Source organism: Ursus americanus, chromosome 12, assembly GCF_024610735.1.
Source record: "Ursus americanus isolate L20-20 chromosome 12, mUrsAme1.1.p, whole genome shotgun sequence".
In the NCBI taxonomy this organism is placed as follows: domain Eukaryota; kingdom Metazoa; phylum Chordata; class Mammalia; order Carnivora; family Ursidae; genus Ursus; species Ursus americanus.
In genome coordinates, this window is record NC_142138.1 from 16,385,532 (window position 1) to 16,409,267 (window position 23,736).

At 42.6% G+C, this 23,736-nt stretch overlaps 1 protein-coding gene across 1 annotated transcript in view; it reads right to left on the reverse strand.

Moving 5' to 3' along the window:
• Positions 1-23,483, reverse strand: part of CYP2J2 (cytochrome P450 family 2 subfamily J member 2) — a 33,431-nt gene extending 9,948 nt beyond the window's left edge. The window contains exons 1-7 of the mRNA XM_045802216.2: positions 23,189-23,483; positions 11,746-11,908; positions 8,771-8,920; positions 8,214-8,374; positions 5,490-5,666; positions 3,647-3,788; positions 435-622 (exon numbers count right to left, since the gene is read on the reverse strand). Coding sequence (XP_045658172.2) covers positions 435-622; positions 3,647-3,788; positions 5,490-5,666; positions 8,214-8,374; positions 8,771-8,920; positions 11,746-11,908; positions 23,189-23,398 — 1,191 coding nt within the window. The 5' untranslated portion in view covers positions 23,399-23,483. The remainder of the gene's footprint in view (positions 1-434; positions 623-3,646; positions 3,789-5,489; positions 5,667-8,213; positions 8,375-8,770; positions 8,921-11,745; positions 11,909-23,188) is intronic.
• Positions 23,484-23,736: the final 253 nt, after the last annotated feature.

Sequence of the window (23,736 nt, forward strand, 5' to 3'; positions counted from 1 at the left end):
AATCCTCCTTCCCCTCCATAATACCTATTAATGCCTAGTCGAATTAATGTTCCAAAGACCACATGTAGGGAAAAAAGCTAGTATTATCTCAGGTGTAGTATATCTCTCTTCCCGTTTAAGTGATTCCCTGGGACAAGAGTACGGGTCACCCTTTCAGTTCCGAGTTTCTACCATTTAAAAAGATGGGCTCGAGGGGCGCCTGGGTAGCACAGCGGTTAAGCATCTGCCTTCGGCTCAGGGCGTGATCCTGGCGTTCTGGGATTGAGCCCCACATCAGGCTCCTCCGCTGTGAGCCTGCTTCTTCTTCCCACTCCCCCTGCTGTGTTCCCTCTCTCGCTGGCTGTCTCTATCTCTGTCGAATAAATAAATAAAAAATCTTAAAAAAAAAAAAAAAAGATGGGCTCGAAGATCTGAGGCTGAGAGTCCCTGGTTACCTTGGGCAGGTAGTATCCAGCAAGCGTGGTATCACCTGTCACCTCCCTGGGCACGTTCAGGGGGATGATGTTTCCCATTCTCTGCACCTCATGGATGACGGCGTTGGTGTAGGGCAGGGACTCCCGAGCAGCTATACTTGGCAGCTGTGACCGGCCAATCACCCTGTCGATCTCAGCTTGGACTCTTTCTGGAAAAGAAGATTTTATTGTTCTATTATTCCACAACCTCCCTAATGCCTGATTAGGCTGAAGAATGGAATAATCAGGGTCAAAATGGCCAAAAAATTAAAAAAAAAAAAAAGGTCTAAAACTACCGCAGGCACTATAGACTCTGGTTTCTCAGGTTTTTCAGAGTGAAAAGCGGGCCTGGGTTTTAGACGTATCTGGTTTCGAGCTGCTCCGCAGCATTGCTGCAAGTTACTTCAACTCTTTGAGCCTCAGTTTTCTCTTATTAGTGAGGATAATCTACATTCCTCTTCAGGATGTCTTGAGATTTATATGAACTGATTTAGGTGAGCACCCAACAAATCAAAAGAAAATTTTAATTGTGCCCCAAATTTACCTCTTTTCCTGTTTTTTTCTACAATAATAGAGATTTTAGCTGGACACCTGGTTGCCCAGGTACAGACTACATTTCCCAGATTCCCTTGTGACTAAATATGACCATGGGACTAAGTTGTGGTCAATAGAATATATGTAGAAGGGATGTTTAATACTTAAAACATGTCCTTAAAGGGAGGGTGTGCATTTCCTTCTTCTTCCCTTCCGGCTCGAGGAAAGGCAGCCCTTGAGGTGAGCCATCTTTGAGAGTGCCAACAAGGACATCATTCTGGATACAACAGAGCAACATGCTGGAAGAGCTCAGAACCCAAAGAGCTCTGCAAGTCCAGCTTAGGGTTTTTTACTTTAGAGAGAAATAGAGAAAGTGAATTTCTTTTTTACTGGCCACTTAAAATGTTTTTAAAATTGTGGTAAAATACATGTGACATAAAATTTACCATGTTAACCGTATTTAAGCATGCAGTTTAATGATGTTGTATATATATATTCACCTTGTGCAACCAATCTCCAGAACTTTTCATCTTGAAAAACTGAAACTGTTCATCCATTGAACGATAACTTCTCATTTTCTCCTACCCCAAGCCCTTGGAAACCACCATTCTACTTTCTGTTTCTATGAATTTGGCTACTCTAGAAACCTCATCTACATGGAATTATACGGTATATGTCTTTTTGTGACTGTATTATTTAACTTAGCATGATGTCCTCAAGGTTCATCCATGTTAGAGCATGTGTCAGAATTCCCTTCCTGTTTAAGGCTGAATGATATTCCACCCTGTTCCACATTTTGTTTACCCATTCTTTCATTCCTGGACACATGGGTTGCTTCCACCTTTTAGCTGTTCTGAATAAAATTGCTATGAAGCTGGGTATAAACGTCTGTCATTTTAAGCTATTGTTATTTTAGAGACCCTACTACAGAAGCCAAATCTATATCCTAATGAGGTAGCTTTTCAACTTTTTAGAAAATGTAATTCATAGTTCCAAAAGCATTTCACATCATGACTCTAGACACATAAACATAAATATACACACATATAAAACATACTTCTTTGTATAAAAGTTTCATGAACAAATTTATCCCTAGTACATGGGAAGTACTCTGATCTTTTCTATTCTGTTTTTATTTTAGGGGAAAATGTTGGTCTTGATCTACTAAATTGATTTTATGTCCCATTAATAAACTGTTACACACAGTTTGAAAAACTGTATTCTAATAGCCCATCTCTCATACACTCAAACTGTTCTGGGTCCTAGAGAGAAAAAAAAAAAAAGACTATAACAATCACTGCCTTTCTGATCCAGCCATTGCACTACTGGGTATTTACCCCAAAGATACAGACGTAGTGAAGAGAAGGGCCACATGCACCCCAATGTTCATAGCAGCATTGTCCACAATAGCTAAATCGTGGAAGGAGCCGAGATGCCCTTCAACAGATGACTGGATTAAGAAGATGTGGTCCATATATACAATGGAATATTACTCAGCCATCAAAAAGAATGATTTCTCAACATTTGCTGCAACATGGACGGCACTGGAGGATATAATGCTAAGTGAAATAAGTCAAGCAGAGAAAGACAATTATCATATGGTTTCTCTCATCTATGGAACATAAGAACTAGGAAGATCAGTAGGAGAGGAAAGGGATAAAGAAAGGGGAGGTAATCAGAAGGGGGAATGAAGCATGAGAGACTATGGACTCTGAGAAACAAACTGAGGGCTTCAGAGGGGAGGGGCTGGGGGAATGGGATAGGCTGGTGATGGGTAGTAAGGAGGGCACTGGGTGTTATACGCAACTAATGAATCATGGAACTTTACATAAAAAACCAGGGATGTACTGTATGGTGACTAACATAATATAATAAAAAAACATTATAAAAAAATCACTGCCTTTGAATGGACAACAGTCTTTATGGAAGACATATGAATAATGTGCGATCAGCACAGTAGTGGAGGTATGTTAGGCCATCTCTAGAGGAAGAAAATAATCCTAATAATAATAAAGTCATCTTTAGAGGAAGTAGTTGCCTGCAAGCATGGGGAAACATCTTAGAAGAGGGCGTATCTGAGCAAATTCTTCAAGTGCACCTGGTGATTTACCACGTAGAGAAATTGGGGAACTGCACAGGTGGTAGAGGGAAGAGCCGGCCTGATGGCAGAGGCATAAATAAGGACAGTGCAAAGAAAACAACATGTAATTTAATGAGACCACCATGCAGGGTGGATGGAGCTGAGGCTGGACAGACAGAAGGAGGCACATCAGAAGGCATGATATGCCAGACTAAAGAGTTTGAACATTATCCGCAGGGCAGTGGAAGACATTACTTACAAGGATGAAAGGCTGTAACCAGATTTCATGTAAGAATGTAAGTCTTTTCCTGGAACTCACCACAATGTCAATTGACTTCATTGTTTCCCCTCTAGACTCTGAGTTTCCTGAGGGCAGGGACTCTGTTATATTGGTATGATGTGAACCCATCAGAATCCTAACAGAAAAACTGAAGAAGGTACCCATTCTCAAGTCCACATCACCTCACGACTGTCCTATCTTTTCATTCTACCATGCTATCTTCTAGCCCCAGCTCGGGGGCAGTATACTCCAGGAGGCACCATTCTGTCCTGGCCCAGCCACACTCACTGACATGCTCACCTTGGATTTCTGGGTTGAGGGCCAAGTAAAGCAGACCCCAGCGCAGTGTTGTTGAAGTTGTCTCAGTTCCAGCAAAGAAGAGGTCCAGGGTGCTATAGATGAGGTTTTCTTCATGGAAACTTGAAGTAGCATTGTCCCTATTCTAGAAAGCACAATGTTTATTGGTTTATTCAGTTGGTTCTTGGTTGCTGCAATATACAGGGGCTTCATCCTAGGGCAAGAACATGGAAGAAAAGATCCCCAGGAAAAATCTCTTTCACTTTGGCCATCTAAAGAGGTAAATTCTTAGGACAGCAATATCGCTAGCATCCTCCTGCCCCAAGTGCTGGAAGCTTTTGTTAGCTTTGGTGGATGAAAAGCAAGACAACTCTTTTGTTTATGCCTATAATTTGGGAGAATCTATTAGTACAGTGGAGAGAGAAGCAGTTTAGTAGAAAGACAGGCCTGGACTCCAATTTAAGCTACATCGTTCACTATCTGCATGACCTAGGGCAAGTCACTGAATCTCTCTGCACTTCAGTTTCCTGTTTCAGAAAATAGAAATGAAATACACATGCCCTTTAAGATGGCATTATGAATTACATGAGATGTATAGAGCACATAACAGATACTCAACACATGCTCGTACTGATCCAAGGAAGAATAAACTGAATTCCTCTTATGTAAAACAATTTTCATATCTCCCTGTTAATCTCTTCCTTCCTCGGTGAAACCACTCTGATTCCATCAGCCACTCCTCACAGCACTCCATCATCTTTATCACCTTCCCGTGGAAGCTTCAGTGTGTCAACAGTCCTCTCGATGTGTGGCCCCATTCCTGCGCAACATTTACCAAGTGAAGTCTCCTCCTCTGTGGAAAGATCGATGCTTCTGCTAATGTTATCCAACACGGTGAAATAAAAGATGGGAAGGATAGAAACCCACCATTCTGTCAACTCCAAGAGGAGGCTCAACTAATCTGACAAGTGAAAGGTTCTGACGCTGACGCCGATGCATGGATGTATATTGACCCCAGGGGTTACTGTGCTGAAGGCTATACGTCCACTCCAGCTTTTCCCTGCGTCTTTCCCATAATGTTGGAAAGTGGATGGTAGGGAGATCAGGGAGGAAGGCAAAAGTCTCACTCGGGCCCTGAGCCTGGACTCTGGCATCCAACTCAGCTTTTCTTGTGTTCTGCGCTGGAGGCTAAGGGAAGGGGCAGGCAACTGGGCACAGATCCCACTAAAAATGAAAGAGTCCTTTGAAGCTCACTTGTGAAGTTTCCTTTTGTATATAGCTCCTTCAGATATGGGTAAAGGGCAGAGAACAGAAGATGAACAGGCAGTATTTGGGCATCCCCAAGGCCTCAAGCCAAATACCATTCAACCCCTATCTTATTTCTACTTACCTTGTCAATCCTGAATTAATGCTGCCCTGCACTCTATGAAATGCTGCCTCTATTCTGTCTCCCCTGTGGTAAACTAAATAATGACCACAGAGATGTCCGTATCATAATCTCTGAAACGTGTGGATGTTACCTTACATGGCAAGTATAAAATAGGTCACATTATGGCAAATATACTGGCTCTGAAGATGGAAAAAGGGGCCATTAGCCAAGGCAGCTTCTAGAAGGAAAAGTCAAGGAAACAGATTCTTTCTTAGAGCCCCCAGAAGGAACCAGCCCTGCCAACACCTTGATTTTGGCCCAGTGAAACTGATTTCAGATTTCTGACCTCCAAAACTGTCGGAGAATAAATGTGTGTGTTTGGAGCCCCCAGGCTTGTGGTAATTTGTTACAGCAATGGGAAGCTAGTGCACCCCCCTGTGCTCTTGAAGAACAAAGAAACAACTTTGGTTCCCTCACCTTTTCTATTTCCTTGAGGTAAGCGTCAATAAAATCTCTTGGTTCAGCAGGATTCCAGTCTTTCCTGTGGTTTTCAGTCATATGAGCAATGAACAATTTCAGTTTCTCCCAGTGGCTGAAGAGTGTTTGATGAGGTCCAGGAAGAAATTTCATAATTCGTGGGAAGACATTGTAGAGCTAATTGAGAAAAACAAAACACTCCTAGAGACGATTTGGTGCCCACTTTTCAAGATGAAATAATCGATATTCTCTTTTTATCTATCTTTACTTGCTCTTAAACCTTGGGTCGCTTTGACTCTCCTCTCTCACCCTCTTCTCACCTGCCAGCCAAGCATTTCAGCACTCCATCCAAACTGTATCAAGTTTCAGACCATATCTCACCACCCCAGCCATGGTGTCCCCTAGTACAAACCACCACCATTTCTTACCTGGATGCCGTGGTATCCTCCACCAGCTTCACTGATTCCATTCTTAACCCACTCCCCGTCTGTTTGCCACAGAGCTGCCAGAGGCATCATTTAACAGTGTAATCAGATCATTTCACTCCTTGGTTCTCAATCCTCCAATGACTTTCTATGACTCTCCGACAAAGCTCTACGTCGTTCTCCTGACATATAGGCTGCGCGTGCACCAGCTCCCCGCACGCCTGTCACTTGCTTTGCTATGACTCCCCGCCATCGTACTCTCTCTTACTCCAGTGCAGCACCACTGGCCTCTGTGATGACATCAAGGATGTTCTTGTGTGGGCCTTTACATTTGCCGTGCCTTCTACCTAGAACGCTCTTCCTCTGAAGTCTGTACAACTCTAACCTCTCATTTCATTAAAGTGCTGCTCAAATGTCACCACTTGGAGTGGTCTTAACCTGATGATCCTGCCACCCTCTCTCCATTCCTTTGTCCTGTTTCATTTTCCTTCACGGTAATTATCACTAATATATATGTGTGTGTGAAATACATATACATATCTTATGTATATGCATTTATCTGCCCCGCTGTGATATAATCTCCATGTAGGTAAGACATATTTTACTGAAATGAAGTATTTTTAGAAGTATTTTCTCTAATAATATCTGGTAGAAAGAAGCATGACATAATGGAAAGTCACCTAAACTTAAAATGAGACAGATACAGGTCCATCAGCTGTGCTATTGGTAAAATAGCTATAGCTATTTCTAGCTATAATATTTTGGTATGATGATGATGATGATGATGATGATGATGATGATAATGGTGATGATAGTTTGTTTCTCCTTAATTTAAGTAGCTGCCAGCGGGGCCCTGGGATGATTCTGGTGACTGAATGACATGAGATCCATACAGCACCTAGCACAGAGCCAGTGGACCACTATCTGCATTTGCCTACACGCTCCCATATCTGCTTGTACACACCATGATGCTTCATTTCATCTTTAAAGGGTTTTTTTGTTTTGTTTTGTTTTTAGTAAAAATTAACTGAGATAAAGAATGTATATTTGTCCATCGAGATGCCTGGCCTATTTTGGGACTCCAGGAAATGCTTAATAGCCTTACCCTACTGCCCCTTCTTACCCCCTCAGGAATTTCTTTTCCCTAGGGAAAGTCAGCTGGCTACCCACTGAACTCTGATGACTTCCTGTCTTTCTGGGGCTGAAGAACGTGGAATTATTGAGTTGGGACTACTGTGATTAGAAATGAGAACAGGGAATTCAAAAATATCTTTGACAATAATAATAATAGCTCACATTCATTGCACCCTTTGAATGTGCCAGGAATCATGCTAACTGCTTTACTGGTTTTGATGCGATGGGTCCATAAAGCTCCAGGCAAAGATGGTTGCCAGGAATAAACAAAAATAAATCCACTTGTAGATACTAGAGAGGTGGCCTTAACAAGTCCACTTTTCCCACAGAAGTGTCTTCCAAATCCAGAAAAGTGGTTGAGAGACCAAGAAGCTGAGCAGAGTTTCTGACAGACTCACAGACTCAGAGGGACAAAATGGAGAGCAGGGTCCACCAAGGAAGGGGTGAAGTTTGAACCCCAAAGGTCTATACCCTATGGAATGAGAAGACTGATAATGTCAAGTGTGAATGGGCATGTAAGAAGTGTAACTGCTTTTGAAGCATTTAGGCATCTTTTATGTCCAGGTATAAATTCAAGAGAAATGAGTGGGCATGTCCACATGGACAACTGTCCAAGAATGTTCATGGCAGCTCTTCGTAACATCCCCAACCTGGAAGCAACCCAAGTGTTCATCAATAGAGAACAGAGCAACAACAAACAGCGGCATGTTCATACAATGAAATACTATTCAGAATATAAAAAAGAAAAGAGCAACTGGCACAGATAAATCTGCAAACAATCTGCCGAGGGAGGAGCCAAGCACAGAAGAGTACTTCTGGGGCAGCCGAGTGGCTGGGTTAGGGAGGGACAGGGAGGGGCGGGACTCAAAGGCAATGGCAATATCGTGCTTTTAGATAAAACAACATGGATGTGTAGGCGTATAGCATGTAAAGCTTTATACTTCCCATGAATGTTAGAAATGTTCTTTGTATGTAGTAAATATCCAATAATATCACCAAAAAACACTAAAGCCAACAGATTGATTTCAAATAAGTTTGAGTTGAAGTCAATTGTAAAAGGTGATACTTTAGCTTAAACAAAAAGGTGATATTTTAGTAAGAACCCATCTGTATCTGACATCAGCTCCAATAGTCTTACCCAAGACGTAGAAAGCGAACCCCTTACCTGGCATCTCATTGATGTCTCCAGATACATGACCTCATCCAGCAGCCTCAGCAATTCCTGAAACTGTTCATCCTCGTACTCAAAGCGCTTCCCAAAGGTGAGAGAGCAAATAATATTGGAAACTGCATTGTTCATCTTGAAGTGAGGGTTGAAAGGCTGTCCTGGAAGTGGAAGAAGAGATGGAAACTTGAGTCTGTTTCTATTTTCTATCTTCTACTGAGAGTCTGCTCTTCATGACATTTGACATACTGAATATCGAGCTGCCTGTGAGGCTCTGGCCACAGCCCCTACACAGGGTCTGACACAGCGAGTACTCGGTCAATACCTGGGAAGTCAAACTGATGACCCGGGTTTAAGTCAGTAATGTGTTTAATACCACTCTTCTTGTGCTTAATCCTAGAGCTCCGTGAAGGCAGGGTCATGGTGAGTTGTTCACTGTCATATTTCCAGGGCCTGGCACAGTGCTGGGCACAGGAGAGGTACTTAGGCACTTAATAAGTAACCGTTCAGTGAATGTATGAGTCACAATCCTGCACCTGTCCTAGGAAACAACTCACCATTCTCTTCTTCTATCGCCTGGATGAGGTGATGGGCCTCCTCCTGAATGCGTTCCTCTAAGCTCTTCCTTCCTAGGCCAAAGTTCCTTAGTGTTGCCAGCGTGAACCTTCTTTGCTCCTTCCATGTTTGGCCACTGGACATGATCAATCCTGGAAAAAAAAAGAGAAAGCCAACATTATGGTATTGTTATCCTATTATTTAAACATCTGGCAAATGGTATTGAGATACCTAAGAGTGGGAAGGAGAAGGGTGTTAAACCACATGAAAACTATTCAGGGAAATAATCCCAAAGTCGCGGATATAGTGGCTAGCATCACTGATTGCCTGTAGTACAGGAACTTGAGTGTTTTTACGGCATTATGTAAGTTAGCAGTTACAGAAACTTCATCTTTACTCCCCTCTCCCATTTTGCTGATGAGAAAACTGAGGCACAAAAGATAAACTTTGCAGGGTCACAGTAAGCAGCTGAAGAGGCATTCAAATTCAGGTCTGCTGGATTCCAAAGCTCATGCTTTGATTACTAGTCACGTAAGTTTACTGAAATATTTGTTTTATGCTACATACTAAGAACGCACTTATGGACAAGATAAAATACATACTCATAAGGAGGCAAGGCTTTCCAGGAGAGTCTTATCTAAACTGGACCTTGAAAGATGAAGGACTGATTGAAGAAAGCAAGGAAGAGTGACTATTCCATGCAGAAAGAATAGCACAAGGAAAGGGAAAGGGAAAAAAAAAAGCATCATCTTGCTGTGTTCAACAATTCGTCATTTGTTTTTACAACACGGATAAGGCCACCCTCCCTTCTTTTCTTCACCTCCAGAGTACTCTCCCTTTAGTGCCTGGCTTTGACCTCCACCATCTCTATGAGATGGCCATCTTTGTCAAATCCAGGGAAACTTCTCAACCTTATCTTTCTTGATCTTTCAGCAGCATGGGGCGCTTCTCTCCTGAAGCCCTCCTTTCCAGCGGTGCTCAGGACAGCACACCCTCCAGATTTTCCTCCTTCCCGTACCTTTTGCTGGCTCATCGTCTTCTATCAAATTTTGAAATGATGGAGTTCTTCAAGATAAGGTGTAAAGCCTCTTCTCTTCTTCCCCAAAATTCCATTCCTGGGAAATCTCATCAACTCCTAAATTTTTAAGTAACATCTATTGATAGTGATCATTTATTTCTGTCCCTGAGCTCCAGACACACAGGCAACTGTCTGCCTGACTTTGCCTACTTAGGAGCCTTTCAAACTCAGCATATCCATGATTGGATTCACGATGTTCTCCATACAACTCCACACCCAAGCCAAACTAAACACCTGTCCTCCTCCAAATGTTCCTCCTTTCCACCATCTACCCACTTGGGTGTCTACCTCAATACCTCATTCTGCTTTCCTTCTCCCTCTGTTTAGGTCATCATATCTTATTGGATTTACCCCCTTGGGGATACCTTAAATTCTTGTATCTTCACTGGTACTAACCTGGTCTAGTCTACTCTATTGTCATTTCTTGCCATCTCCCTAGTCTAAGCTACAACCTTCTCTAACCTGAAATGCTGCCATAGTCTCTTGCTCCCTGTATACCATTTTCTACACTGCAACCTACATAAGTTTTTAAAATGTGCAGTGTAAATATGGTGATTCCTTTCTCTACTTAAAATCATTCAAGAGTTTCCATTGTTATTAGTGTAAAACCCAACACCCTAACAAGAGCTTGCGTGGACAGTTCCTTGCCAAGCCCAGCAGCTTCATCTTCCTTTAGTTATCTCCATTCAATCCCTGTACTTGTCACACCGGCCACTTCTACCCCTCAAATCCACTGTCCTTCTTCCACCTCAGGGACTGTTCCTATTCTGTTCCATCTGCCCATTGCCTCTTCACATCGATAAACTGATTGTCATTTACTTATATTAGGTGTCCTTGAATCCCAGGACTAGATTAGATCCCCCCAACAAATGTATCCTAAGCATATCTTAATGAGACTAATGCTTTAAGTTATCAGAGCTCATTGATACTGTGTTTCCGACTAGAATGTAAATGACCTAAGGACACGGATTTATCCGCATTGCTCACGGTTGTGCTGATAGCGCCTAGCACTATGCTTCACAAAATAAATGCAGGGAGTGGCTGTAGAGTTGGCAGATGAACTATTTCAAAAAGGAATTGGGAACTACCTGAAAAAATGGTGCTTGGGTAGAGTAATAGATTTGAGTTATCCATTTAGATTTTTAAATGTTTACATTTACTTATTTATTTGTTTATTTATTTATAAAATGAATTTTCTAAGAAATAATTCCTAAAACTAACTTTAGAAATAACAGGAAAAAAAAAACTTGACTGTATCTACATAACCAATAAAGAAACTGAAAAAAACATTTGGGGGGGGGGGCTTACAGAGATTTTATTTATTTATTTATTTATGTACTTATTTATTTTTATTATTATGTTCAGTTGGCCAACATATAGTAGTGTTTACGTTTATTTAATGATAATTTTAAGTATTCTTGCCAAACTGTTCTAACACAGAATGGAAGGCTCGAGATACCCTGTGGGAACAGCCCTAACAGAGAAGCATCAGGAACTAGAGGCAAGGAGAGGGACTTACATAAGCTGCAGAAGGAAGCAGATCCACCGTGATTTGCCTAGGGGAAGAGACTGGAGCGGAAGCAGAAATAGAGCGCGAGAATGCATTGCCTCTTCCTCTGCTATCACTGAGTAATGCAGTTACTTGTTTATCGGTGTTTCCAGAGTGAGTTCATGCAGGAGACACTGCCTCTTCCAAATCCCTGACAGGACCTGCAAAGTTCTTTAAGGGGGTGCCTTCAATAGGGAAATGTGGGCATCCAGCATCCAGCTTTCTTTAATTTCGGGTATTTTATAAGGGGCCTGTTCCCTGAGAGTGTTGGAGAATTATAGTCACAGAGGCACCTTTAACAGACCATAAAATATCAAACATAGCCATCTTACATTGGTTAAGAAACTTACCATTGTTCTTAAAGATACGTTCTCGGATAGGAGTTATAGGGCGGTTCACAAAGATTTGGTTCTGGTCGACAAGGACTTCTTTGATCAAGGGCAATCCAGTTATAAGAACTAAAGGCAAGTCACCGAGCTGCATGCTCATGACGTTTCCGTATTTCTTCACAAGCTGAAAAATAGTTAAGTAGTCACAATTGAATATGCATATGTCTGCGTGTCCAGGAATGGAGGGTGTGTGTATAGCTGGGGAAGGTCTTATACTGAGGAGAGTCTGTGTGCACCTTGGCATGATGGGAACCTTTTTCCCCTGCTTCCTTTTCCCCTTCTCTCAACTAGACTTGGATTGAATTCACTACAGGACATGGATATTCCTTGTAAATATTCGTTCATATATTCAACCTACACAAATTGAGTGAGCAACCACCACTGTCCCAAGAACGAGGCATGAAGATGTAACTATAATAAAACAAACATGGTCTCTAACCCCGAAGCATCTTAGAGTCTAGTGAGGGGAGAGAATTCAGAATACATGACTCGCCAGAGAAGACTGATGTGCTTGGTGGAAGTCTAGGGTTGCAAGCATGGACTTTTTTTTTTTTTTTAACTTTAATTTGGAGAATTTTTTTTTAAGATTTTATTTATTTGACAGAGACAGCCAGTGAGAGAGGGAACACAAGCAGGGGGAGTGGGAGAGGAAGAAGCAGGCTCTTAGTGGAGGAACCTGATGTGGGGCTTGAACCCAGAACGCTGGGATCACGCCCTGAGCCGAAGGCAGTTGCTTAACCACTGTGCTACCCAGGCGCCCCAAGCATGGACTTTTTAGTAAATCATAACTGTTGAAGTAGAAGAGATGACTGAAACTTCATGTCATAGCTGGGGCCGGCTATGCAGAAAAGCACTCTAGTTCTGGAGTTGTGTGGGCCCCTTAGCACTATGGTTCACTAGCTGTGGGCTCTTGGGAAAGTTGCTTCACTTTTTTTTTTAGCCTCAGCTACAGAAAAGGAAAAATTATTCCTCCCTCAAAAGGTTCGGTGAGGAAGTATGAAAGCAACAGTGTGAAAGGCTCTTGGTTTCCTGGTACCTGGCGCACAGCCGCTCGAGTCCCTGAGGAATGATTGGGCTCGTGGCAACAGAGAGGACGAGAGCACATGGGTGACGTGCTGGAGGAAGGCACGTGGACACTGGGTGCCATGGGAAGCACTTTTCACCGTTTATTTCGTTTAATCTCACAACCACCCTGTGGCATTAACGATTTTCCTTGTCTTTCAGAAAAGGAAAATGAGTCGTAGCCCAAGTAATGTCACCAAGGAGCTATTGAGGGGTAGAGGGAATTTGTCAGGCATTATGTAAGGTTTGCGGACGAAGACATGAGCCTGGGAAGGCACCAGACCCTTAGAGTTTAGTGGGAGGGAAAGAAAAGGAGGAGGGAGGGAGTGGGAGGGAGAGAATGGAAGAGCGTGTGTTGAGTCACAAGTATGCACAAACATGCAGGTATGTGGGAGCGGGTTGGATGAGAGTGAATGGCTACTATTCAAGGCATTTCCTGCCTTGTTCATTCAAGAGGTGACTCTGAGTAGACCCTACCCCTGCCTCTCGTCTACCTGGGCTGTGGCTAGCTGCAGGCAGTGGTACCAAACAGAAGGGTTCCATTTCCTCCACATGTCTGCGGCCCCTCCTTCTTGATCCCTACCCACTCATGCTCTCCTTTGCCACCCTCAGTGCCTCAGACCCCACCTACCCCCTGATCAGAGCAAATGCGATGGATTACACCAGTCTCATTCTACCACCCTGCTCCCACATTAAAAACCAAGCCCGAACTCAATGCCTCCCTTGTCCTTTTAGCCCAGAGTCTTCCGTCAATCTTTGTTCATCTCTAGCACAGTATGTCCTATCTTGCTGGAAAGGGTGGAGGCAAGATTTGCTTAGAAATGGCAGGAATGGGTCCATGAAAATCAAGCAAATGTTTGTTTGTTGTTTCATCTTGCTGACTGCCTGGATGAACTTAGGGCTTTATGAAAAGGATTTCTTGACTAATTTAGAATATTCAGAAAAGATGTTTTTGGAATGGCTAAAAATCTCAGGTTAAGCTAAATGACTCCTAACTGACAATGTGCACATACAACCTAGAACCCCAGCTTGTACTTGGCAGGGACACAGCCCTCCACTAGTATTTACTGATATGAACTCTTTCAGAGTTTCAGCTCTACCAGCTCTCTGCCCAGGTATGTTTCTAGTCTAAAAGAAATGGACTAGAAACGTACACGGCATAGTCGACTGCGTAAACATAGATAGGGCAAATGGCCTCCCGGAACCGTCTTATCGACTACAGTGGTGTCTAACAGTTCTCCCGCGCACTGTGCTCATCATCCTGCCGATCATTTCACAGGATGTAAATGTGCGACATACCGGGCATCTGAAAGCGTCAGACAGAAAGCAGAGCAATAGCTGAGTCACTACAAAAATGAGAGGGCAAGAGAATAAGAGAGGTTAAAAATACGATGACTCAGGAGCTAAAATAGGCGTAATATCAGAAAGGAAAATAGAAAAATAAAGAGAAAAGGATTCACACAGGAACTATAAAAGGTGAACAAAAGTAATAGAGGCAGGAAATTTAAGACAAGTGGTCAAATCCCAAATGTGGGATTAAGTACTTACGTAATAAGGTGGAACAAAATAAATGTTTAGAATCAAGAAAAACGAGAAGGGAGGGTTAGTGAGACAAGAGCTTGAACCATGATACCCGAGACAGATGACTGGGAGAGATTCCACTTCTTCTAGGTTCTTAAACGCAAAAACCCACAGAACAAAGACACAAAGAAAGGAAAAGTGGAAAAGTGCAGCAATTCTCATTTCCCGGGCAGCAGGGGAGAAGGTCTACTTCTCCAAACCCTGACCAGCCCTGAGCAGTGTGTGTGTGTGTGTGTGCGCGCATACGGGCACATATCATTCTAATAGACAAAAAAAAATGCATGCTGTTTCTATATGTTACTAAGGTTTAACACCTTTCCCCCAATATATATATTATATTTTTAAAACTTTATGTCTTTTAACCATTTTTTAATTGGGAAGTTCAACTTTTTACTCACTGATAGGGAGAAGCGCTAATAAAAAGTTATGAATGGGAGTATTTTTATTTTATTACACAGGAGTCCGGAGAGTTACAGACCAAACCCAACAGAGGAATTGCTCAGCATGTTTGGGTATGTTCGAGGGCTGGGTTGGCACAAGGAGGGGCAAGAGTCTTTCCTTCTCATTCACTGAATTGTATTCTTAAATGTTTTCTTAATGTGTTTGTATTGCTTTTATTTACTTATTGTTTCTCTTTTAAAGATTTTATTTCTTTGTCAGAGAGAGAGAGCACAAGCAGGGGGAGCAGCAGGCAGAGGGAGAAGCGGGCTCCCCGCGGAGCAAGGAGCCCGATGTAGGACTCAGGTCCCAGGACCCTGAGATCGTGACCTGAGCTGAAGGCAGATGCTTAACCAAACTGAGCCGCCCAGGCGTCCCTGTGTTGCTTTTATAGTTCAAAATTATTTCTATCTGATAAAGAGAAAAAAAGAAAGAAAAAAGAAAAGTAAAAGAAAAACAAACCTAAGGAAATAAGGAATAAAGCGTCATTAACAATGGTTCCTGCTCTTTTCTGAGTCACAGAATCCTTTGAAAATCTGGTGTATGGCATGGATCTGCTCTTAAATTAAAGCGGCTCACAGTCTAATGGAACATATGGAAAAACAATCAGTTCTTATTTTTACTATTCTGTACAATAAATCATTCGCTCATAGGGAGACTAGGCGCCAGGAGAGGTTCTTGGGGAAAGTGTCTCCTCACTTGAGTAAGGAGATAGGAGGCAAGACTGGCAGGGTAATATGAGCCAGACTGAGGAGCGTCTTCATGCCAGGTGAAATAGTTTGAATCCTGTTTTGTTTGTAATTAGAAGCCTGGAGATGTTTGATTAGGAGACATAAGGTAAATGAGTATTTAAGAGCTTGGATTGTGAAGCCCCACAAATCTGTTTGAATCTACTTGTTACTTTCTGTGTGATTTGGGGGCAAGTTATTTGACTTCTCCGTGCCTCAGTTTCCAAATCTATAAAATGGAGATTATGGCAGGATTAACCATAATACTAATATTAACAATAAAATTATTTATTGTTATTGATATACTTGGGAGCATATTTTAGCAAAGGGACTGTGGTAGGATATTGACAAGGTAATGAAGGGGAAGAGGCCAGAGAGTGGGATAATGGAACCCATCCAGCAAGGACGCCAGACAAGGGATGCCTGCTATACAACAACAGTGAGTTTCCTTGAATTTCTTGCTGTCAACTTTTAAAGAAAAGGGAAAAGTGGTGTAGATATAGAAGTAAGCGTCAACTGCTAGGCCCCTGGCAAGAAATTGAAATTCATGGGGTTATTTGATTCTTTAAACGATCCTAGAAAGCATTTTCAGTTTTCAGAAAAGGAGGCACAGAGATTAGCACATAGATGGGGGAATAAAGTTTGGGCTCTTTCTAACTCTTTAGGTTCCATCCTTAAATGAGAGGATGAAGATATTCTCTCTTCAGAATGACGGCACTCCTTAAGGATTAACAAGCCACATGACTTCCCAATAAAAAAACCACATTGCCCAGCTTCTCCAGGTGTAGCCAATGGTCCAGGAGTGGTGGTGATGTGTTTACCTTCTGGGTCTCAGCCTGAAGTGAAAGCGGCTTGCTACCCAACTTCCCTATTCCCTTTTCTACGGAGCGGAGCTCACACGCAAGGGTGTCGCAGGACCTGAGCTACAGCATAGAAGGAACTGGAGTTTGGGGATAACCGTGAGGTATAAAGCAGCCTCTGTCCTGGACTTGCTGCCTACATCTGAACTCATTTGTGGGAGAAAGGTAAATTTCAGTCTTTTTTTATACCACGGCTTTTTGGGATCTCTATTATAAGCAGCTTAATGTGTCTCCTAACTAACGCATTTATCCACCTTATCCACTCTTCTCCCCTTTAGTCCAATAAAGTTTTCTCTTCCTTAGATAAATGCTCCTCTAATAGGTCATATGGCTATGATCGAAAAAGTTTAGAAAATAGGGGAAATAACACAAGAAAAGTTCCCATCATACCATTTATTATGTTTTAAGATTTTATTTATTTGAGAGAGAGAGAGAGAACGAGAGGGGAGAGGGTCAGAGGGAGAAGCAGACTCCCTGCCGAGCAGGGAGCCCGATGCGGGACTCCATCCCGGGACTCTGGGATCATGCCCTGAGCCACAGGCAGTTGTTGCTTAAACCACTGAGCCACCCACGCACCCCTCCCATTGTGCCATTTAAACAGGCTAGTTTCTTCACTGTGCTGTTGCTGTGTTTTAGCTCATGTCACTTTCTCGAATTTAAAATCTCCTGTCCCCTTAACTCCACTTAGCCACTTGCCTAACATTCATTTAAAGCTCAGCCCAATTTATCCCAACATTCTACAAGAGGTTATCTCTAGGGCTCCCCATTCTCCATGAGCCTATCTCCTGATACCTCATTGGGTTACCATGAGTCTCCGCCACACATTTCATCATACACTGTTCTGTGTTGCGGCTCTCCTATGGTAAACATTTCATACGTGTATATTAAATAAGTGAATCCATGAATAAGTCAATTATCCTCTATCATGAAAAGTCAAGTGACATAAATAGAGAACAGGTGGAAGAGTCAAAAAGTCCTGGCTTCTAGTCCTTCTTTTGCCATCATCTATGCTGAATAATTCAAGCAAATGATTTTATTGTTTTCAGTTTCCACAGTGGCAAAATGGAAACACTACCAGATAATACCTAACTTGTGTGTCCTTTGTGAAAATTAAATGAAAATGAACATATAAATCCTGATACAAGACCTAGCAAATAGTTGGTACTTAATGTTTCCAAATTGCTAGAATGTAAATTTCATTATAACTAAATGAACCATTTGACTCCATTTGTTTTACAACCAAAAATATAAAAAATGCAAACCTATATGGAGTAAAATGTAACAGTCTGATCTGATGAGAAAACATTAGGCCATGGATAAGACCGTAGCCTCAGTGTCATTACTAGCCAGTTTTATGACAGGCAAGCCATGTACCCTTTCTAATCAGCTCTATCTTAATGGTAAAACAAAGGCACAGATCAAATTTCTGATTCCAGACAAGATTGAGTAAAAGCATTCCATTTTACTCTTTCTACTAATCATGACCCTAATTAGCACAGGCAAAAATAACTCCAAGAAAGTCCTGTTTTCTCTAGCCAAAGTGCCAGAAAAAGCCTGGCCCAAGAGGACAGAAACTTCTTAACCTTCTACTTCCCTGCTCTGTAGCTAACACAGGAAAAAAGATGTGATTTCCCCACCCTAATGGGCGCCCCATGAGTGGAAATCATGGGTGGGGACTTGTCTTTATTCTACCTTTGTAGCAACAAGGTGATGACCCTTGCCTGCCCAGTCTGTGGGCTGAATTGTAACTATCACCCCCATGCTGGGGGCGGGGGGCAAGAGGAAGAATTCTGATTTCTACCCTTCTCCTACAGAAATAAGATGTTCCTTCCCCATGCAGCAGACATGGATAGATCTCTGACTTCCATCCTCCCTGCAGTAAAGAAGAGGCTACCCTATCCAGGTTTGGAGTGGAGTTGTCTTTTGTCCCCATTCTCATTCTCCCCAGCCTGCACTGATGAGAATGTAAGATGGAGTCCTCTGTGGCTGGATAACCCATAAGTGGGGAAGACTAGAAGTGCTACGGAGGCTTTATAACTTAAACTGCATTTGAACCACAATCCACAGAAGTGAGCTTCTGACCATAAACAGGTTGACTCTCTGCCAAAATGGAAGCGTTTACATGTCCCAAGTCATATAAAACACAAAATGTCCAGCATATATTCCAGAATTAATCACCTTACCAAGAGCCAAGAAAATCTCAGTTTGAATGGGTTGACACCAAAACTAAGATGCCACAGATGCTGGAATTATAGGATAAGGATTTTAAATCAGCTATAATATGTTTCAACAAACAATTACAAATATTCCCCCCAAAAAATTTAAAAATAGTTGGGGCACCTTGGTGGTTCAGTCAGTTAAGCATCTGACTCTGGATTTCTGCTCAGGCCATGATCTCAGAGTCGTGAGATTGAGCCCCACCTCAGGTTCCACACTCAGTGCAGGGCCTGCTTGGGATTCTCTCTCTCTCTCTCCCTCTCCTCTCCCTCTGCTCCTCCCCCCTCAAATAAATTAAAAAAATCTTTAAAAAGTTTTTTAAAAAAATAGAAAATCTTACCAAAGAAATAAAAGATATATATATAATAGGGGCGCCTGGGTGGCATAGCAGTTAAGCGTCTGCCTTCGGCTCAGGGCGTGATCCTGGCGTTATGGGATCGAGCCCCACATCAGGCTCCTCCGCTGGGAGCCTGCTTCTTCCTCTCCCACTCCCCCTGCTTGTGTTCCCTCTCTCGCTGGCTGTCTCTATCTCATAAATAAATTTTAAAAAAATCTTTTAAAAAAGATATATATGTAATATACAAAAATATATAAGAACCAAAGGGAAAATTAAAACTTAAAAATACAATAACCTAAACAAAAAACTCAATAGAGCAACCCAACAGCAGAACAGGAATGACAAAGAACCCAGTGAAACTGAAGACAGATCAGTAGACTGTATCCAATCCGAACAACACAAGAGAAAGTAGATTTTTGAAAAGAACAAAAACGGAGCCTCAGGGACCTATGTTAGAACAACAAAAGATCTACCATTTGCACCATCACTGTCCAAGAGTCCCAGAAAGAAAAAAGGATGTGGAAATGAAAAAATATTTGAAGAAATAATGGCTGAAAACTTCTCGAATTTGGTAAGAGATCAAACTACAGAGATCTAATAATCCAATCAGCTCAAAGAAATCAACACCAAGACCTACTATAATCAAATCTCTGAAAAGAAAAGCAGAAAAACTGAGGCACGTGGGTGGCTCAGTCAGCTAAGTGTCCGACTCTTGGTTTAAGCCCAGGTCTTGATCTCTCGGTCATGGTATCAAGCCCCAGGTTGGACTCTGCACTCAGTGTGGATCTGTGTTAGATTCCCCCTCCCCTCATAACTAGATAAATCTTAATAAATAAAAGCAAAAAATCCTTCTTGACCTCAGGCAGAGAAAAACAAGTTATACTAACGGGGAGCAGCAATTCATTTTTTTTTTAATGATTTTTTATTATGTTAGTCACCATGCAGTACATCCCCGGCTTCCGATGTAAAGTTCGATGATTCATTAGGTGCGTATAACACCCAGTGCACCATGCAATACGTGCCCTCCTTACTACCCATCACCGGTCTATCCCATTCCCCCACCCCCCTCCCCTCTGAGGCCCTCAGTTTGTTTCTCAGAGTCCATAGTCTCTCATGCTTCATTCTCCCTGCTGATTACCCCATCTTTCTTTATCCCTTTCTTCCCCTACCGATCATCCTAGTTCTTATGTTCCATAGATGAGAGAAATCATATGATAGTTGTCTTTCTCTGCTTGACTTATTTCACTTAGCATTATCTCCTCCAGTGCCGTCCATGTTGCAGCAATTCAAATCAGAGCAAATTTCTCATTTGAAACCACAGAGGCCAGAAAGAAGTGGCAGAACATTTTAAAATGTTGAATGAAAGAAACTATCAATCTAGAATTCTATATTAAGTGAAAATATATGAAAATGAAGGCAAAATAAAGACATTCTTAGGTAAAGGAAAGTTAAGAGATGTTTTTACCAGCAGACCAGCTCTAAAAGAAAGGCTAAAGAAAGCTCCTCAGGTAGAAAGGAAATGATATTGGTAGAAAATTTGGGACTTTGGGAATGAAGGAAGAGCACATAAAAGGTAAGTGGGTAAATAGACTATTCTCTTGAATTAAAAAAAAGTGTGCTCAACAGTTAAAATCAAGTTTATAATATTGTCGATGTGTTTCTCAATATATGTAGACATAATATTTAAGATAATTATAAAGCAGGAGGATAAAAAGTTCCTAATGGTTGTAAGGTATCTATATTGTACTTGACGTGGTAAAATGGTGATCCTAGTAGATTGCGTTAAGCTACGTGTGCCCCTTGTATCCTTAGGCAGACACTTAAACACAATGCAGAGATATACTAAAAAGCACTATAAATAAATAAAAATAGAATTCTTAAAAAAATGTTCAAGTGACCCACAGGAAGACAGAAAAAAAGAAACAGGGGAATAAAAAACAGGAGAAAGATAGAAAATAAATAATAAAATGGCAGGCTTAAGTATTAACTTATCAATAATTACATTAAATTTAATGATCTAAATCCACCAATTAAAAGACAGATTGGGACGCCTGGCTGGCTCAGTGGGCTAAGCCTCTGTCTTCAGCTCGGGTCATGATCCTGGGGTCCTGGGATTGAGTCCCACATCTGGCTCCTTGCTCAGCGGGGAGTGTGCCTCTCCCCCTGCCTGCCACTCCCCCTGCTTATTTTCTCTCTCTCAAATAAATAAATAAAATCTTAAATAAAATAAAAGAGATTGGCGGAATTTAAAAAAAAAGTAATCCACCTATACGCTGTCTGCAAGAATCTCATTTCAAATATAATGATACAAATAGGTTAAAAGTGAAAGAATGAAGTATATACCACGCAGATAATCATCAAAAAAGAGCTGGTGCGGCTGTATCACATTAGCTAAAGGTCAGGCGATGAAAATCACCAGGGATAAGGAGAGACATTACATAACAAAAGAGTCAGTTCACCAAGATGATATAATAATTTAATGTGTATCTTCCAAATAACAGAGATGACAAATACACAAAGGAAAAACCACCAGAACTGAACTGAGAAATACACAAACCTGCAATTATAGTTGGAGACTTCAACATGCCTCTCCTAGTGATTGGCAGAATCAATAGGTAGGAGGTCCGGGTATAGAACTAAACGACAGGATCATCCAACAAGATCTAATTGATACATATGGAACACTCAGCCCAACGACAGCATGCATGGGACTGTGTCCTGGGTCATAAACCTTAACAAATTTAAAAGACCTGAAATTATACAGAATATGTCCTTTCACCACAACGACATCAAACAGGAAATCATTAATAGGAAGAAAGCAGGAAAATTTCCAAATACTTGGAAATGAAACCATATATATATATATATATATATATATTTTTTTTTAAGATTTTATTTTTAAATAATCTCTATACCCAGCCTGGGGCTCAAACTCACAACCCCGAGATCAAGAGTCGCACACTCCACCGAGGGAGCCAGCCGGGTGCCCCTAACCAACGTATTTCTTAAACAAGGGTCTAGATTTAGGAGCCTAGCTGTGACATTCTGTGACTAATTCTGTCGTTTAGTGTCACCAATTGGGTGTTTCTCTGAGGAAGTGGTGAAACCTCCTCTATCTGTCCTTGAGGATGGAGGCATGTGTTTAAAGTGCTCTAGGTATGTCTAGGAGAAGGGGAACTAATATTTGTGCACCTACTAAAAGCCATGTTTGACCACTGATGGTTTCAGTGACTTCACAGCCACCTACCACAGTGCTGTCACTCAGCTAGGTAGTGACAGGTAGCAGAGGTGTCTAGCTGAGTGACAGGAAATCAGCTGAGGATTTTTGAGAGAGGGTTGGATGTTGGAGGGAATTTTAAGGAAATCAGAGGGGCCAGAGTTAGGAAACCCTGGTGGGACATGGTTATAAAAAGGAGAAAAGATGCTGAGTTAAGAAGAGTTCCAAGTGGATCCCTCATAAGTCTTAACTCTGGAAGGCAGTAGGAAGCACTAAGAAAATTTATGCAGAGGGACATTTTAAAACAAATTAATGAGAGCAGATCCCAGGGAGAGGAGACTGAAAGGGAGGGGCTCAGCTACTGAAAAGTGGTGAGGACTTACGCAGTACTGTTACCATTTTACACTCGGGAAATACAGCTGAGAAGGTAAATACAGCCCCCCCCCCCAAGGACAAAAATATTAAGGGAGGCAAAGTGATCATATTATAAATAGGATGTTCCCAGCGCCTGCGTAGCTCAGGCGGTTAATCATCTGCCTTCGGCTCAGGTCATGATCCTGGAGTCCTGGGATTGAGCCCATGTTGGGCTCTCTGCTCAGTGGGGAGTCTGCTTCTCCCTCTGACCCTACCCCCTGTCAGGCTCTCTCTCTCTCTCTCAAATAAATAAAATCTTAAAAAAATAAATAGGATGTTCCAATAACATTTAACAAGATACACAATAAACGGGTTAAAGAATGTAACATGTCTGGCACCCTTAAATAGTAAACAGTGAATCATATTTTACTTCTAGAAAGGACAGGTTAATCATGCCAGATGACAGTGGGAAACCGAGGCTCAAAGCAGGGTTTACCAAGAACTTGCGTTAGCGGCACAGCCACCCAGCCTCCCGCCCTCGATCCCGGGGATGGCCCCTGTCCTGCAGGTCAGGGTCAGGGCAGAGCCCTGCACCTTCGCCCGCTCCTACCCGCTGAATCGTCAGGTGCGACTGCTCAAAGTCCAGATGGAAGAAGTTGCCCACGAAGGGCAGGGCTAGGGGACCTGGCGGGTAGTTCTTTGGGCGCCGTCTTTTGAGGAAATCGGCAAAGAACAGAAAGGCGACGGCACCCAGCAGGAGGGTGCGGAGGTGGAGCACTGCCCAGACGGCGGCCGCCAGGGAGCCCGCCGCCGCGAGCATGGCTCTCTGGTCCGCTTCCTCTGCTGAGCTCTGGGCCGGCGACGTCCCTGCCTGTCCCTGCAGCTGAGCTCTCAGGACCGCCCGCCTGCCCCGCCCAACTCGCCCCGTCCGTCCCGCCCCCACGCCGCCCCGCCCCTGCCGCCCTCCCCACTGCACTCCCAGTGGGAACCCTGTCCCAGCTCTTCGCCCCGCCCGCCTCGTGCAGCGCCCCGTGAGCCCCCCTTTTCCCTCCTTCCCTCCCTGGACCCCAGACTCCACGCCAGCCAGGCTGCCCTCCAGAAGCCCAACACTGAATTCTTGGGAGGCCGCTTAGGGGTCTTGGAAAAGGCCCGGCTAGG